The sequence below is a fragment of the Musca autumnalis genome, unplaced genomic scaffold, assembly GCF_047663935.1.
Source record: "Musca autumnalis isolate F117 unplaced genomic scaffold, ASM4766393v1 scaffold_3, whole genome shotgun sequence".
NCBI classification, from domain to species: domain Eukaryota; kingdom Metazoa; phylum Arthropoda; class Insecta; order Diptera; family Muscidae; genus Musca; species Musca autumnalis.
The window spans coordinates 110,627,131-110,646,488 of NW_027411866.1; the positions used below are offsets into that span (position 1 = coordinate 110,627,131).

The 19,358-nt window shown below is 33.4% G+C and overlaps 1 protein-coding gene and 1 long non-coding RNA gene across 2 annotated transcripts in view; one reads left to right on the forward strand and one right to left on the reverse strand.

Annotated features, from left to right (window-relative positions):
• Positions 1-17,568, reverse strand: part of LOC141397484 (probable cytochrome P450 28d1) — a 30,351-nt gene extending 12,783 nt beyond the window's left edge. Inside the window, exons 1-2 of the mRNA XM_073973843.1 lie at positions 17,269-17,568; positions 17,042-17,180 (exon numbers count right to left, since the gene is read on the reverse strand). Coding sequence (XP_073829944.1) covers positions 17,042-17,180; positions 17,269-17,456 — 327 coding nt within the window. The 5' untranslated portion in view covers positions 17,457-17,568. The remainder of the gene's footprint in view (positions 1-17,041; positions 17,181-17,268) is intronic.
• The window catches only part of LOC141397490 (uncharacterized), an 82,053-nt gene continuing 75,820 nt past the window's right edge, over positions 13,126-19,358 (forward strand). Inside the window, exon 1 of the long non-coding RNA XR_012411410.1 lies at positions 13,126-13,559. This is a non-coding gene — a long non-coding RNA (uncharacterized lncRNA). The remainder of the gene's footprint in view (positions 13,560-19,358) is intronic.

Consider the following 19,358-nt stretch of genomic DNA (forward strand, 5'->3'; position numbering starts at 1 on the left):
TCTATCTCAATAATCTTAGTTTTTTTTAACATTCGATAGATCGAACAAAACATAAAAATACGACAGAAAATCCTTTTTGTACAATAGCATTTACTAATTTGTAGGAAGACACTGCGGACACCATGAACTGTATTTTGTATATGAAAGTACTACGCTCTTTCTATTATTCCAGTAGTAGTATATTCCAACTGATAATGCTCCATTCAAAAAAGCTCATATGGGGCGTCATCGTAGTTCTTTCCAAAACATGGATCAATATTCACAGTGTTAAATTACAGCAATCTCGGTTTGAAAATGGAACAAAAAAACCCCTTGAAATACATAAAAATGGGAAAAACTATACTGGACTTAAACCTGGGTATATATGGACAATTAGTTTGCGTGTAAGTTTATTATCTTCTGGCAAAACAAAAATTTAATTAACGACCAATTGAGTAGAAAAATGTGACTAAAATCTTCAACAAATCTTAAATGGTGGCTACCCTTATATGGCGGCTATAACAAAACGTGAACCTATAGCGTCTGATTTCTTGCAAGTGACGTTTTTTACCTGTCAAAACCCCAAACACCGGAGAGTACCGTTCTAGACGTGGGCCTATACAGACACGTTTCTGGTGGAAAGTTTTATGCCAACAAGGAAGACTAAGTACCAAATTCAAACAATTTCGGTGGGATATTGGAGCTAAAATGTCCAAAATGCCGCAAATTTGGAGGGGCAGTTCTACGGGAGCTATATGAAGACTTGGAGCAATACCGAAAAACTTCATTTGAAAACTTGTATACCCGCAACGAAGACTAAATACCGAATCTTAGCCGAATTTAACCTATATGTAGACCGATGTTGACAGTTTTTGGTCGATACGTTTCGCGATTGCAAGGAATCTCAAACGTCTGCTTACGGGTAAACACAATAATTATGCCGTATATAACAAAGTATGCTTTAAAATCTGTAGGTACCGTAAAGTGGGGCTATACCAAATCACTGACATATACCAAACTTCTTCATAAAGAACTCGACATTTTAAATTAGTTTTAGAGTTATCTTGCATAATAGCCATTTTAGTATGAGTCGGAGGAATATCAAGGTCGCTGCGGTGCAAGAAACCAAGCTCAACAACAACTGCAGCTTACAACGCACAATGGTGCCCCAGTGGACAAAAATCGAAAAATGTGTTTTTGACTTTTTTAAAATTTTATGATTTCATTTTATTGAAAACACTTCAAATAGGACAATTCTGAAAGAATATTGTCGATATATGGTGTTACTATAAAGTTATAGCCCCTCAAACATAGAACATTTTTCGTTGGTAATTTATATTGAAATTTATATAAACGGACCACATGTTCAAGGAACTGTATTTAAAAAAGTTAATGGAATTATTACATCTTTTGAGATGGGAATTAAAGAGTGGTCAATGGACTTCCTCTTTGTGAAAAAAATGTGTACATAAGATGTACCGTTATGCTGATTGAAGCAATAAAATTTTATACAAAACTAATGCATTTCGTTTCTTTCATGAAACGTATCTAAAAATTGCAGCTTCGGCCATTTGGTACAAGAAACAGACATCCCTTTCGAATAAAATTATGCAAAAATTACATCCGACAAAATCCGATTCTTTGAGACACAACCAGATTATCATTGACAGTTTGAACGAAAAATCCATGTTTTCTTATTTTGCCTCAGTTTACCAATTCACTTTAGTTGACTGCATCCTGTTATTTTTGTTAATACGTTGTCAAAAAAAACTTAAAAAAGCTCGAATCTGGAATAATTTTGCCAATAGTTAATGCCAGTATTTTGATAGGAGTGGGATATTGTTGTTATATGTATGATAAATTCAAACTACAAACGTTCTAATTTTAGACATAGAGTATATTACAACGTTTGATTTGGGAAATAAAGAGTGAACATTGGCCTAAAAAAATTTACATTGTTATGATAATGAATCTATCTTGATTTAGTTGTCATGTGTTTTCGGACATTTTAAGTCAAATAAATCGAGATAGAAAACCGTTTGTATAAACATGACTATAGTTTCAATTAATTGTATTTCAAATTTAAACGAACTATGTGACAACTCCAGAAAATTTGTTAAAGAGGGAATATTAAAAACAAAAGTACCATTATATACAGAGACTTCATCCAAATCTGAAAAATTTTGTTTAAATCGGTTAAATTGAAGCAAAAAATCGCATGGTAAATTCGAAGGCTATTAAATTAAAATTGACTGAGTTATAACAAAATCGGAGAATGGTATACCGGGACTATATTAAAATCTGCCCAATCCTTCTGATGTTCGGGTAGCGGAAAGGACGTTCCGAGACATCATCACTGCTGCAGCCGCTCGCCATATCCCTGTTGGTCGAATACCCGAAGTAAGACCAAATTTCCCAGCAAAGGCCACGGAATTAGCAAATGAGCGTGGTGAGCTTCGTCGAGACAACCCCAATGACCCCAGAGTCAGGGAGTTGACACTGGAGATTAACAGGCTGGTCGGCGAGCATAAGCGGAACAAGTGGTTAAATCATCTGAAGAGTTGCAACATTGGTATAGGTGAATTGTGGGCAACGGTTAAGTTGCTCTCGAACCCTGGAAGAAGGGAAGATAGAACCTCAACCACGTTTGGCGACGTTACGTTGACTGACCCGAAGAGGTGTGCATTAGGGTTAGTCATTTTTTTTAGATTCAAAATCTGTGGAAATAGCATATAGGGCAGGCAAAAACAAGCAGAATTGCGTTTTTACTTTTTCGAAATTGTGAAAAAAATTTCCGCACAAAATGCAATTACTTTAGCTCAAAACCGACTTTTTTATTTGAATTTTTTTGTGATTTTTAAAATTTGATAATATTTTTTTAGATTTTTTTTTAGATTTCTCAAGCACTAATCCTCTATATCTTTCAATTATATTGATTTCTTTCGGAAATTCGTATCATCATCTTGCAATCGAGTTGTTAAGACGTACACAATGAACGCTCCCCCAAAAAACTCTTTGCGCGAAGTGTTTTAAATCTCTTGGTGCTAATATTATTGCATGTCATATTTGCAAAGCTAAATTGCATTTCTTCTGTGCTAAATTGGAGGAAAAACATATTGCTTTATTAAATCAAAACATCAACATTGTATTTAATTGTGATGACTGCCTGTCTGTTTCTTGTGAAATGATTTCTCAAATCTCTTCAATTTCAAATGAGCTAAGAGAACTAAAAGATAATAAGTTTTCTAACTTCATGGACGAGTTTAAAGAGTTGAAAGCAGAGTTCAATAAACTCTCGCGTAACCTTGAACAAATGAAGAAAATCAAAACAAACATTTCTATGCCAATGCCTTTCTGCTGTAACAAACCTGCAGTCCAACAATAATAGCAATAACACACGGTCTCAAGTTGATGCTATTTCGCAACAACAAGGCATTGTTTCTATTGATGATGCTACTTCTCTTTCTTCGTATCCAACTGCGGCTTCGGAAATTAGATCGAACATGTCTGAAGTTGCTAAGAATGATGAGTGGTCGAAAGTCAAACGACGTAGGCGTCGTAAACGCGTTCTTGCTGTCGGACAGAATTTGTCCAATGATTTGGATGTTGTTGCTAAAATGAAATATGTTCATGTTTCTTCATTCAAACCGACTACTACAAGTGAAAAAATAATTGAGTATGTCGTTTCAAATTCAGCGATTATAAAAGAGCATATTGTTTGTACGAGGCTGGTTAAAAAAGATGTCGTTGTAAATACACTAAAGCATGTGAATTTTAAAATTGGCGTTTCCCCTTGCTTTGGCCTAGAAATATAAAAATCCGACCCTTTGTGTTTTTTCCAAGAAAGGCAGCTGAGGAACCTGTCGAAGTCTAAGGTGAACACCTCAAAACTGAAGTTTCTGTATCATAATATATCTGGTATGCGGTCTAAAGCTGACAATATTCTTCAGTTTTCGATATCATGCGATTTTGATATTCTGATCATTACCGAAACATGGCTGAATGATGATTTTTACAATGCAGAATTTTTTGATCTTAACCAATTTCGAGTCTATAGAAAAGATCGATGTTATGAGAAGCTTGGTCTTACTAGAGGTGGCGGTGTTCTAGTGGCTGTCAAAAATTGCTATAATTCATATTCTTGTTGTGATGTGGTCGTTGATGATATATTGGATCAGCTTTTTGTGATGGTTCCCATGGAAGAAGGCATTATGTGTGTATGTGTTTCATACATCCCCCCAAACAGTTCTAATGAGTTATACGCTGAACATATAAATAATTGTTCTGTTCCAGAACTGCAAGAATCTACTAATTTTTACTATTTTTTTCGATAACATAAAGGAAAAAATGTTATCGTAGTAAAAAATAGTAGCTTTTTGCAGGTTCTGGAACAGAGCAAATATTCGTACTCTTTTTGAAAAAATGGGTTCAAATGCTCATTTTATTATTATGGGTGATTTCAATTTACCTGATTTAGTTTGGGTTGAATTGAATGGTGATTTGATTCCTTTTAATGCAAATAAAGAAGCAGAAATTAATATCATTGATTCTTTTTGTGACATTGGCCTTGTGCAAATAAATAATTTATTTAATAAACTCAATAAGTTATTGGACTTAGTTTTTATCCAAAATGTTTTTAAAACTAATGTATGTGAATATTTGATCCCATTTTTTCCTGCAAATTTACATCATAAACCTATATCAATTGAAATTGAATCTATACATTTCATTAAAAATTCTAATATTTTGCACTCTAAGGAATATGATTTTAAAAGGTGTAATTTTGATGTTTTAAATTCCATCTTTATTAATTTGAATTGGCCTGAATTATTTTGTGACGGAGATACAATGTCCTGTTATAATATATTTCTTAATAGTATATTAAATGTTTTTGAGAAGTATGTTCCGGTTAAGAAACCTATTGTCAATAACCATCCTTGGTATACAAAGGGATTAAAAGCTCTAAAAAATAAGAGAAACAAACTGCACAAGTCTTATCTTAAGACAGATTGTGTTGAGGTGTTTAATCAATATAAGTTATGCGTAAAGGAGTTTAATTTCCTCAATAAATTTTTATATAAACAATATTTACTTAAAATTGAAAATAATATTCATACAAATCCAAAGAATTTTTGGTCTTTCGTGCAGGCTAAAAAACGCTGTACTGATATTCCCTCTGCAATGGCCTATGATAATAACAGTTCTGACAATGCTGAAGAAATTGTAAATTTCTTTGCGGACTTTTTTCGCTCAAACTTCGATGTAAGTGTAAGCGATCATCATACTAATAATATTTCGTCAAACTTAAATTTAGGGCAAATAACTTTGACTGCCGATAATATTCGGAGTGCTATAAATAAAGTAAAAAATTCAATGAAGATTGATTCTGATGGCCTATGTCCATTTTTATACCCTCAGCCTTTAGGCTATGAAGGGTATATACACTTTCATACGGGCAAAATGTGCCTCATCGAAATAATGGTTTTAGACCCCAAGTATGTTTGGACGAAATGTGTTTCAGACAATTTGGAGTCGATTAAGCAATGTCCGTCCGTCTGTCTGTCTGTCTGGCTGGCTGGAGCGCACGATAACTCTCGAAGGGATGAACCGATTCGGTTCATAATATTCGGTTCGTAATATTTTGTCCAAACTTAGTTTAAGTTCGAAGATGAGCTATATCGGTCCACTCCTTCCGGTACCTCCCCCACAAAAGTTCGAAAATGTTCGGAAAATTTGTGCGCACGATAACTCTTGAAGGGTGTAACCGATTTGGCCTATATTTTGCCCATCGTGGAGCGTGTACCAGACATAGATCAGGTTTTAATATGGACTCAATCGGTCCACTCCGTCGGGTACTTCCCACACAAAATTTTGGAAAAGTTCAGTTTAGGAACATCTCTCGAATCGCTTTGATTTTTGCTTTAGCAACTTGTATTCACTGCCCTCCATACGGCGGTATAAGTTTCATCAGGGGCAAGTCCATACTTCCTGAGAAAATAGCCTGAGCGTTGCAAAAAACCCCTATGACACCGTGTGAGGAGGTTGGAGGGCAAAATAACTCTCGAACAGGTCTGCCGATTCGGTCCAAAGTTTGACCTTCTTAATATTTTGTCCAAACATAATTTAAGTTCGAAGATAAGCCATATCGGTCCACTCCTTCAGGTACCTCCCTCACAAAAGTTCAAAAATTTAGGGAAAAATTGTTCGTACGGTAACTCTTGAAGAGAGTGGCCGAATTGGTCCATACTTTACACATCCTAATATATCTACCAGATATAGATCAGGTTCAAATATGGACTATATTTGTCCACTCCATCCGGTACCTCCCACTCAAAATTTCGGATAGATGTTCACTTTAAGACCTGCTTTCGAATCACTTCGATTTTTGTTGAAGCAACTTGCATTGCTGCCTCAATTGCGATGATAAAAGTTGTTTCAGGGGCAAGTTCATACTTCTTGAGCAAACATCCCTGAAGTTCTAAAAAACCCCTATGGTACCATATGTAGTGGCTGGAGATCCATTCTTTTTAGTATCTCCTCCGCAAAACTTTTGATATTAAATCCTAATCAACATTTTTGTCAGTTCAAACGCCCAAAATACATGCGTTTTTTGGAAAAAAATTGTTTCAATATACACAGGCTGAGGGTATATCTCTGTCGGCAAAGCCGACTGATACTTTTTTACTTGTTAATAAAGAATTGCTTACAGTCACTAATAGATCCAATTCTTCACATTTTTAATAAATCTTTAACTGAAGGAGTTTTTATTGATCGTTGGAAAGTGTCGTACATAACTCCTGTTTATAAATCAGGTAGTCGCAATGATGTTTCCAACTATCGGTCAATTTCCAAGTTAACTACTATATCTAAAATCTTTGAACATGCTATTTATGACATTTTGTATTTTTCCACAAAGTCACTAATTATTCCTCAACAACACGGCTTTCGTAAAAATAAGTCTACAATATCAAATCTTTCAGTTTTCTCTGACTATTGTTTGTCAGCAATGGAAGAGAGTCTGCAAGTTGATGTAGTATATGCAGATTTTTCAAAAGCATTTGACAAAATTCCACATAACTTGTTATTGGAAAAATTATTGTCCCTGGGTATACATTCTTCTGTTCATAAATGGTTTTCATCATACCTCTATAATAGAGTATGTATAGTCCGTATTGATAAGTATGAATCTTTTCCTTATTTTCAGGTTTCGATTGTCCCCCAGGGCAGTATTCTGGGCCCCTTATTGTTTATTCTGTACATAAATGATATATTTGTTTGTTTTAAAAATTCAGAATTTTTGCTCTATGCGGACGATTTGAAAATTTATTCTAAAATAAGATCTTTTTCGAATATATCAGCTATGCAATTAGATCTTGATCGTTTCAATGATTGGTGTTTCTCAAATGGCTTAAAGGTTAACTTAAATAAATGTTTCAATGTAACGTACACAAGGTCACGAAACCCGTTTACTATTTCATATTTTTTGGGAAATTCAAGTCTAAAAAAGGTGGATGAAGCTATGGACTTGGGTTTTCTTTTTGATTCTAAGTTTACTTTTAAATCTCACTTGGATCAGTTAATTCCAAGAGTTTATTCGACACTTGCCTTTATTAAACGCAATGCTAAAGATTTTTCTGACCCTTATACTCTAAAGACTTTGTACTCCTCGTTTGTGCTGTCAAAACTTGAATACGGTTCATTGATTTGGCACCCTAATACACAGATTCAAATAGCAAGAGTTGAGAAAATACAAAAGCGTTTTATTAAGTTTTCGTTACCTCATTTGAATGCTATACATCCACGACCATCCTATGACATTCGCTGTGCTCATCTTGGTATGTTATCGCTTGAAAAGCGGCGCAAAATCAATTCAATGTTGTTTATATTTGATTTAATAAATGGAAATATTAATTGTCCACAACTCTTGGCTAAAATCCCATTTTGTATACCTACCCAGCAAAATGTTCGATGCCAAAGATGACATTCAATCATGGGTGCAAGTGATCTAGCATGTAATCTTTTTAGCATCTTCATCGATGAATTTTATATGAGCGTGGACCCCAAAAGATGACGTTCTTTTCTGGATCCTAAGCATGTCATTTTAACCAATGCGTTGACATGTCATTTCCACCAATGCTTTGGCATGTCATTTCCACAAATGATTTGACATGTCATTTTCACCAATGCTTTGACACGTCATTTTCACCCATACTTTGACATGTCATTTTAACCAATGCTTTGGCATGTCATTTTCACCAACCCCTTGGCATGAAATTTTCATGTCTTGTTTGGAAAATGGAAATGCTGTATTGAAATATGGTTTTCATGAAAAACAAAACTCTTTATTAATTCAAACGAATTCATGAAATAGCTACAATTAATTTATCAGTTTAGTTTTTCAAAAGTTTACATCCAAAATTGCAATGTAATCACCACCGCTGCAACGCAAAAGATTACTTCCGCAACTGATATTCTTTCATCTTACAAAAGGTTTTTTCAATTATCTTCCCATCACCAGTTCAGATTTCAACATGGACTCCAAATGCACTCCTTTAAGTATTTTTATTTCGTAAATTACTTTTATTTTATAATTTTGTTATTTTATAACATTATGATAATTATACTCTTTTGTTTAGTGACGGAAATATGTAGGGATCTACAACCCGGCTTGCTTTAGGGATCTCTAAGAACAAAATGTAACGAACGGGGAGGAGAGACTTTTTATGGAAAATACCATTTATGCTTAATTAATTTATTTTTAATTGTTTCTTTCCAAAAGTAGTTTCTTTATTTTCAGATTCTTGTTCCTTTTCGTTTCGGACTTTTTTTTCAAATTCCAAGTTAAATTTATAGAAGGTATGTGCATGAATTACAACAACTAACAAATTTACAAAAACAACATTGTTGGTATTGAAAATTAATTGTCAAAGAAAATATTGAATAATAGGGTCGTTCCAAAAATTTCCTCAGGAAAAACATAAATACATTGTGAAAATCCCCCAAAATAGAACAAATTTGAATGACAATGTAAATATAAAGCATTCAGAACTGTGGTAGGTCATTTTTACTACAAGTTTAGGAAGAAAAACAGTATTTTATGGAAGCAAATTTCGAATTTTCAAGAGTAGACCCTATTACATTTTGAAAACTAAATTTACAAAAAAAGTAAGAATACAGCTGATTGTCACTTCTACCTTCTATAAATGTACCTTGTCAAATTCCAAGAAGCGAGATTTGACTGATTTCATTCTATGTCAGATTTAGAACAGACAAGGGAACTTTTAAAATAGCAATGTGTGCAGTCCGATTCTATTTTTAGCTCGATGGTTGGGACTTCATATAATACCAATTGTTTAGAAGTTTTAGTTGTTTGATATGCAGGAAATGTAAGACAACATCACGACGACAGTTCTAACAACTTTGGTCTGTTCCAGAAACTGCAAGAATCTACTTATTTTTACTACGATAACAATTTTTCCTTTATGTTATCGGAAAAAATAGTAAAAATTAGTAGATTTTTGCAGTACTGGAACATACCAAAATGAAAATAAACAGGTGTGTAAATAAAAACACAAACATCATCTCTATTGGATCGATGGAATGGGTACAAATGCTGATGAAAAGATCGGATCTTTCACGACTTCCTTTGAACCAATGCAAAAGATGACATGAAATCACGTCATCGCAAAGAACCCCATCCGTCAAATTTTGCTGGGTAGTAGAATATCTTTTCGGCATAGGAATTTATTCTATACTGAAATATATCAAAGAAATTATACCCTTAATGGTCCTTTAATTAGGGGATTAAATTATTTAAATTCTATACCTAATAGCTATTTAATGGAATTTAACACATCAAAAAGGAATTTTAAAAATTTTTTGATAGATAATTTAATTTAATCTTATTATTGTAAATTAATAATAATAATTTTGTAATATTAATAGTCTGTAAGAACGTTGTTCATTAGACTCAATAAATAAATAAATAAAAAAAAATGGTATAGCGGCAAAACAGCTTTTTTATTTCATTCGGTATTTTTGCTTTAAAATTTTTGACCCAGTTATCACTGTTTTTTTGGACATTTTTGCAACTTTTTTTAAACGACATGGCGATGTGAACACAAACTATGAAAAAATAATTTAAAACTCAAAACGATATAAATTATGTATTATGACATTACTTCTGTATTGTCAAACTTTTATTAGAGCAACTCGTTTAAAATTTTTAAAACTGGGAAATGAAACCGAGTTGCAAATTTTAAAATCGATGTAGCTTAAAAACTAAATGACAGATTTTTGATCAAATTGCATATTTGAAATCGATGCACTAAAACCAACTAAAAAAAATTATTTCCAAGATTCTCAAATTTAAAAATTAAAAAAAAAGTAAACTAAAAAAGTTTGTTTTTAGCTAAAGTAATTGCATTTTGTGCGGAAGGGTTTTTTACAATTTCGAAAAAGTAAAAACGCAATTCTTATTATTTTTGCCTGCCCTACATGCCATTTCCACAGATTTTTGATATTCGAAAAAAAATGAAAAAATGACTAACCCTAGTGTGCATGTTACTTCAATCGACTGTTTGTCGAGCACCCCGAGAGTGACAGGGCGAAGAGAAGAGTATTACGTCGAATTAGATCTCTTCCTGCCGAGGATGAACCACCATAGTTTACAATGGATGATGTTGACAATGCCATCAGGAACGCTAAATCATCCAAAGCGTTGGGCCCTGATGGAATCTCCATGGTAATGTTAAAACAGCTGGATGAGCCGAGAGTGGAGTATCTCACTAAAGTTCTCAACTTGTCGCCAGCCACCCTCATTGTGAACCGTACAGGCCGATTTCGCTTTTGTCGCCCATAGCAAAGACCCTTGAAGCCTTAGTCCTCCCCAGTATCAGAGATAGCTATTAAGTTGCCAATCATCAGCATGGATCCGTAAGCAGCACAGCATGACAACAGCGCTGCACGCCATTACCACATATATTTGTCAAGGACTCAACCAGAGACCGCCGTGTCATAGAACAGTGATGGTGGCGCTTGACTTATCAAAAGCTTTTGATACAGTCAGGCAGTCCGGCCAAGCTTGAAACGTTGGATAGTCAATTATATATGTATGTGGACGCCAGTCGTACGTGGAATTCAAGAACAAGAAGTCCAAACCCCGTAGAGTGAAACGGGGAGTTCCCCAATGTGGGGTGATATATCCGGAACTGTTTAACCTCTACCTCTCCTGTAAGGAGCACACTCATGTGATATGCATTAAACGACGTAAAATCACGACTTCTATAATCCCATTATGAGTTTTGAATATTATCTTGTTGCGCGTCCGAATTATTAAAACAATTCAAAAACCCCGAAATTCCGCCTTCAAAATGTCAGCATCAATTTTAGGTGGATGCAGTGGATATATCGAAAAATGATACGCTAGTATCATATTGCACATGAAGTATTCCTTGAGTATTTCTTTGGGCATATGTCTATTAAATGTAAGGTTAAGCCAGAAATCGGAAGGGAGCATTAAAAAACTTGTTGGCTTCAACCCATTTTTGATTCTCCTAAAACACTTCATTTTAAATAATGTATATCATACTATATATAATATGTTAACAGTTCGCGAATTCTGAATGGGTGAAACTCGGATTCATCGATTGTAAAACATTTTTGGTCTTCGCCATAGGTGTATACTTTACAGGGTCGGAAATAATTATTTCAATGTATTACGAACGGAAAAACAAACCTAATATACCTTCCATACTTGGTGGAGGGTATAACAACAAAATTTCGGCTTCAAACCCCTCAATACATTTTATTCCTTCTTTATACCCTCAGCCTTTAGGCTAACGAGGGTATATACTCGTACACTTGGATACGAAAATGATGTACTTAATCGAAGTAATGGTTTAGACCCTACATATGTTTGAACGGAATCCGTTTCAGACAATTTGGAATCAACTTAGCCCTCTCCGTCCGCCTCTGCATATGGCTGGCTGGAGCGCAAGATAACTCTCGAAAGGAAGGGGTCCAAAACGGAACCCTGAGCTACACCATTATTTACGGGTAACTCGATGGAAGCTTTATTTTTTTAAACATTTGTGAAAGATTATTTAGATATTAACGTAGTAGACGGCAAGCCGTAGTCGAAAAGTTAAATAATTTCTCAAGCTTCAGAAGAAGAATTGAATCATTGACAGTGTAAAAGGCTATGTAAAAGGCTTTACTATTTGCTTACTCATTAAGTTTTCCATCACTTGTGTCAATAACGGTAACAATCCAATCGAGCGATAACCATTGTTTGATTTGGGAACAGGTATAACAGGTATAACTGTGTTTATGATAATGCGTTATGTGAGGAAGAAGTTGTGGCAGTAATAATCTTAAAAGCTTTGGGTTAATTCCAGCCAGTTCTTCGGCATTCGAAGTTATTTCTTTAAACGTTGAGATGACCTCAGCCAGCTCGACACATCTAAAAGAAAAATCATATTCTTTTCGTACAATGTTCAATTTGGAATATACATTTTTAGAAAGAGAAACATGATTATCCCCAAAAAACTTTGAGTTTATGTCATCAATATCAATGTCAGCATGTGAATTTTATCTAGTTTTCTGTATTTTTCGCCATTTACTTTTGCCGGTAACTGCTATAGAAAATCTGTTTTTGTAGTAAGTGGATTTAACTTTTTGAATATTGTAAGTAACTAGCTGTCTTGATGATTTAAACTTTCAGGCTTTTTATACTTTTTCCCTCTTTTATAGGTCATATCTCTTTGATAAATGAGTTGCTTTATGTAATTATTGAACCAATGTTTTTCTTTGTGCTTCGGCGATATAGTTTTTAGTGGCACACAGTTATTGAAAATGTGATTGCATTTTTCCTGAAAAGCAATTAATTGGTCGTTAACATCAAGCATTTGATCCCAATTTATGTGGAGTATGTTGTGATGCAAAACGCCATAATCAGTTTTATTGAAATCACGAAACGAAAATGTTTCCCTGTGGTAGTAACAGCAATATCATAAGTCATAAAAATCAGATCGTGTTTAGAGAATATTGATCGTATAAAAAAGCTTTGACAGATGATTTAAGAAAATTACATATATTAAACTGTTTGAGGTAGCATGGAAATGAGTTGCTGTTGAAGTGTTTACAGAGTGTAAATCAAACATTTGTAAATTGTCGGTCAACGTGTTTTCCACTAGGATGTTGCTGTTGAAATCACCGGATACAATGGTATCACTGTATGACATAGAAATACTTTGTAGTTCCGATAGAAGGTCTGTGATGTCTGATTGTTTGTTAGTTCAAGAAAAGTTCAAGAAAAATATATACATTTGGGGAGCTGCAATTAGATTTTGTTATAATTTTATATTTGATTCCACATTTCACGTAAATGCATGTTCCACCTACATTTGATTAAAGATCAGCTCGAAAATGTGTAAATCCGGGAATATTATATGTTTCGGGCACGCGAATAATATCAACACCAGATGATACGAAGATTCTGTGAAATTCATCAATTTTCTTATTAAGACTTTGGGCAGCAAACACCTGCGGCTTAGGATTTAGAATTATTTTAAAAACAAGTGAGTAAAAGAATGTAAAATCTATTGAAAAATATTGTATATTTTATTCTATAATGTCAGTATTGAGACAATTTTTTATATATGTTGGTAAATTTTTTTTGAGTGAACCAAATTCAAAAATAACTAAATTATTGGCAACAGTAATATGAAAGTATAATGATTTAGGCAACGCAAGAACATCTTCGTTGGCAACACTACAGGTAGATGACAAATGCCGTGACAGTTAGTTGGCAGTTTCGGTATTGTATGGGAGACCAGTCGTTGTCTGGTAAAAAGAGCGAAAGGTACTATTAAATTTATCAGTAGAGTCTACTGAAAGACTCTACGACAGCGATAGGCACCATGTTTTTCTATTGCATACTTTACGGGGCGTCATTGTGTAAGTGCAGGCGTTTGTAATTGGTTTATTTGTGTGCGTGGAGAGAGTAACGCTCATTGAGCGCACGTGGGCGCTCTCGTGCTTAATTAATCAATCACTCAGCATCAAAACACTTCATAATTTTTTTTTTCTTTTCATCGTTAAGGCCGTGACAGAATCAGCTCGTTGCTTGCTTTCAAATTTCAAATTATATGGGGAACGCCGGCTTTGAGTAAATTGTTTCTCTCATATGCGGAGAATAACTTTACCAGGATAAATCCATCATTTGCTGTTGTTTTTCGATTGCCATTGTTATGTTTTTTCAAACGCTGTATATATTTAATGTTTGGAGGCATAAAATTCAATTATGTGCATAAATTTTGAAATAGAATTTGTAAATTTTCATTTTCATAGAATGGCATTCCACAGAGGTGTATATTTGTAGAAACAGTCAAATTTTCTTGTTACGAAATTTGTTGTCTCAGCATTGAAAGCTCGTTGTCCTTGTGTTGTTGTTTGCTTTCAAGCATAATTATCTCCTTATTTAGTTCATCAAAGACAATGTATATATTCTCTTTTCCATTGGTTTTATAACTTCATCAACACTGGTTTAATCGTACTCTTTTATAGTGGCAGTCATAATTTCATTTTTTTTTTTGCGAACTTAATCTCTATTATAGGCCATTTATATATGAGTTCATTAGCCGGATTTAGGGCATTATCAGGATTTATTCGCTAAATCCAGTAATAATCCACCAGATTTCCCATACAAAAATAAATCCCATATTTAGTGGATTTGTTTTAAATCCGGAATAAATCCTCATATACAACTCTGCTTTTGCAACATGTTGCTTGAAAATACAAAAAGTTGCAAGCTAGCACACGAAACAAGGTAGATGCATCGGTGAATTGCTACTAATTTAAAATGCCAAAATTTGTAAACAAGGCGAAAAATTTAAATTTGCTTTGACATACAAAGTTGATTTTAATCAACAAGACTAATATTTACGATGTATATATGATTAAATAATTCATTATTTGCTCATTAGTTAGCATTAGTAGTATAATGTGCTAACATTTTCAATATTAAACAATAAATTTGTAATTTGCAGTATATTTTTGAGACGAATTCAATTTACAACAACTTCTTTTGGCGTTTCAAATTCGATCAGATGGGCTGATGCATCTACCTTGGTAGTTGTGCTATGAACAAAAATCAGCTGACTGCCATTTAAATCCTCCAAAGGTATATCTAAATGCAATGTGATTTGTACTGGATTTATGGCTAGTCTAAATGAGCTATTGGTTGGATAATTTTAGTGGATTTGTTTTGTGACAAGATGGGAGTATTGACTACACGGTTTACTATTAGCTGTGTCTTTTTACGCGATAATTAGTAATAATCTGCAGATTTTGAAGTTGTATAAAGGAAAAGATGCCGAAAAAATGTTTCAGCAACATTTAGTAAGTAAAAAGACACACCTAATTATTACTAATGTTATAGTCCATTGACTTCATTAGCCGGATTTAGCACATTATCAGGTTTTATTTGTTAAATCCAGCCAAAATCTACCAGATTTCCCATACAAAAATAAATCCTCGTATTGAGAGGATTTTTTTAAATCTAGCATAAATCCTCGTATACAAGTCTGTTTTTTGCAAAAATCTGTAAAAAAGGCGGAAAAATTAAATTTGTTTTGATGTACTAAGTTGATTTAAATCAACCAAGACTAATATTTACGATATCTAAACGATAAAATAATTCGTTTATTTATTTTAGATGGGCAAACTGCTATAGAATAATTCTTTATTTGCTCTTAAGTTAGCATTAGTAGCACAATGTGCTAACATTTTCTGTATTAAACAATAAATTTGTAATTTGACGTATGTTTTTTTGGACGAATTCAATTCACAAAAAATTCTTTTGACGTTTCAAATTCGATCAGATGGGCTGATGCATCTACCTTGGTAATTGTGCTATGATCAAAAATCAGCTGACTGCCATTTAAATCCTCCAAAATGTATGTCTAAATGCAATAGGATTTGTACTAGATTTATTAAATCCAGTCCAGGATTTATGGCTAGTCTAAATGAGCTATTACAGATTTTGACAGTTGTATAAAGGAAAAGTTGCTGAAAAATGTTTCAGCAACATTTAGTAATTAAAAAGCAAAGACATGGAAGAAATACGACTAGACAAAAAGCATGCAACAAAAAACATGCAACAAGAAACAATGCAGGTTGCAGGTAATTTAAAATCGCAATCTTGGCGGAACATTTCATGTAGTAGTATCAGAAACGAAATTTATGAATTAAAGGATCTATTCGAGAAGAATTCCATGTCATCGTGATCGTTAAATTCGGTTAAATACTTACAAAATGTATAAAAGAAAAAATGTTATTTTACCATATCGTAAAATTACATTATGTTAAATTCAAAAGCCGTTCACTGAAGAATGGTTTCAAAAAAAAAAATGTCTTATCTTGTTGAATTTATGACTTTGTAAAAACACACTCTTATTGTTGTTGGAGTTGAGAACATTTTTTGATTTTTTTGATATTTTTTTTTTGTACCGATGCAAACGCAGATATTGAATTATTGTTTGTTGTTAAAGTACTTGCAGTTAATATTATCAAATGCAATTTGGTTATAAAAATTATCTACAAATGTATTACTTTCATTAACAGAGACGCAAATAACTTTTGATTATATATTAATTTTTAATAAAGATCAGACACAAGTTTTAAGCACGACCGTTCACTTTGACGTTCTCTTTGCATCAAGTGAAAGATAATATGTTGACTTTCCACTTATAAACTACTTTTCTTACCGGAATATTTCATACAGAAATTAAAATATGGACAAATAAAATTGGGCCGGAACCAGTCCTCCATACAAAATTTCATTACGATTGGTCCATAATTGCGGCCTGGAGTTTGATAAAATTGTAATGTTCGGACTGACACACATATTTAATTTGATCGCTTTATCTTGACGAAATGTAAAGATTGTTATATCAAAAGGGTTCTCTGCATTGATTTTGGGCAAAATCAAACTCATAAACTCAAACATAATCATTATTTATAGTATACAAATAATTTTGAAAATATCACTTCTACTCACCATTGTTGTAAAAAAATTATCGTGAAATTTTTTAAAATCAGAAACCAATATGCGCTTCACCATTTTAGCATTGGTTATCAGTAGCTGTGGTGTACGCAATGAATATATACCCACATAATTGTCGGTGTTTTTATATTTTCTGCAAGATAATTAAGCAATTTGCATTTAAATAATTTCAACATTACATTTGGTATAAATATGTGTGTATTCTCCAAAAAAATATTTACTCATAAATTTCTTGAATGTCGCAGACCATATTCCGCTTCTGGGTAATGGAGCTCAAATAATTTCCAACAAACGGCAAAGGTTTTGGCCCATTAACACCACGCTTCTTCCAATAATCATAAGGCCAGATAAAAAACAGGTATAATAGGCACAGAACAATGCAAGTGCCGGTTAATATTGTCGATAGCATTTTTATCGGTATTTATTCGTTTGTGTTTACTGCTGTTGTTTATTTAGAGAGCGTTGTTTGCGATATGGGTCTTTAATAACGACTGACCGCTTGATATGAACTAGATTAACATGAATGTACATATGTTTTGTGCATAGCTTTTCGTTGTTTAGGTATTTGGTGTTGGGTGAATGTTAAAGCTTTTTCGAAAGCTTTTTTCGACATTTAGTGTGATGTGTATTCTACTTATTTTGAATTAATTATTAATTATTAATGGGGTTTTGGGTAGGGAAATCCCGCACCGGGAATTCTCGGTTTTTTGGTTACGGGATTTTCCCGGGAAAAAAAATCATATTTCATGATCATGAATGAATGAATGAATGAATGAATGAATGAATGAATGAATGAATGAATGAATGAATGAATGAATGAATGAATGAATGAATGAATGAATGAATGAATGAATGAATGAATGAATGAATGAATGAATGAATGAATGAATGAATGAATGAATGAATGAATGAATGAATGAATGAATGAATGAATGAATGAATGAATGAATGAATGAATGAATGAATGAATGAATGAATGAATGAATGAATGAATGTATGAATGAATGAATGAATGAATGAATAAAATATGCCCATAACTTTTATACCATAGAATCAGAATTCGATTAGATTTTACAGAATCAATAAACTAGAAAAGATTTGGAAATAACTTTGATCTACAAAAGTGTTTTCAGGGAAAAAGGTCCGAGGCTGAGGGTATATCTCAGTCGACACAGCTGACTGATACTTTCTTACTTGTCTCAAGCAATTTTAAGCATAAGAATAAAACATGCGATTTTCGAGGTCCATAAAATTGGAATTTCTGATCAATAATTTCATTGTTTGAGCCAAATCACTTTCCATGGAGCGATTTCATTAGCTTTGAATAATGGAAATGGCCATGGTACATTTTTTCATATTTTTTCGTTTTTAATCGATAGAGCGAAAACGTGTCATCCATTTTTGAGCCCGCAACTCTTTGAAAATATTGTATTTCATATACATAAGTTACTATGGGAAGATAAAAAATCACGGAAATATTGATCCACTCTCGTATTTTAAAATTTCCCGGGAATGGCGATTTTTGATTTCCGTTTCCTGGGAATGACAAAAACCGGGAAAACCCAAAACCCTAGCTATAGAACAAAACAGAGTCAAACACGTTTACATATAACTAGCTGAACCCGCTTCTTCTGTATTATAGTGCCATGACCCCGACTAATTATAAATGATATGTAAATTTAAATGTTCACGTTCGTCAAGCGCCGTTAATCCCAGATGAGCGGGCGGCGGTATTGAGTTGGTAACTCCGCAAAAACCTTATTTTTTGAAACCAATGTCAACAATGGGTGTTGAATTTTTTGTTTTTGTAAAATCAAACATGATCACGACATTGTTAACAATGTTTTTGAAAACTATCTTAAAAGAAAAGTGCAACATTTTTTTATTTAGCTCTATCAGGGCAACGCCGTTAAAGACTAGTATAATATAGGGCAAGCCTGGCTAATACAGGACTTTCGATATATTATTAGATTGTTTGTACGTGCTGCCTTTATGCCCTTATTGACTTTTCATAGTCATTTTTTGGAAAATAACTTCAAAAACTAGAAATTTCTAGTCAAATTGCCTACAAAGGGACATTAATTACAATTATGCCAAAATTACGCCAGGAACATAATTTTTTCTATCGGTATCAATGACAAAACTACTGAAAACGATAGGGAACCAATTATTCCACCATTCTGCTCACTAAGAAGGCATAAAAAGCCAAAAAATTGGAAATTATTATTGGATTATTGTGGTGCATAATTTTCAGTGCTCAATTTAAAAATGCCCTTTTTTTTGTTTTCCGGTAACATTTTAGTATAACGGT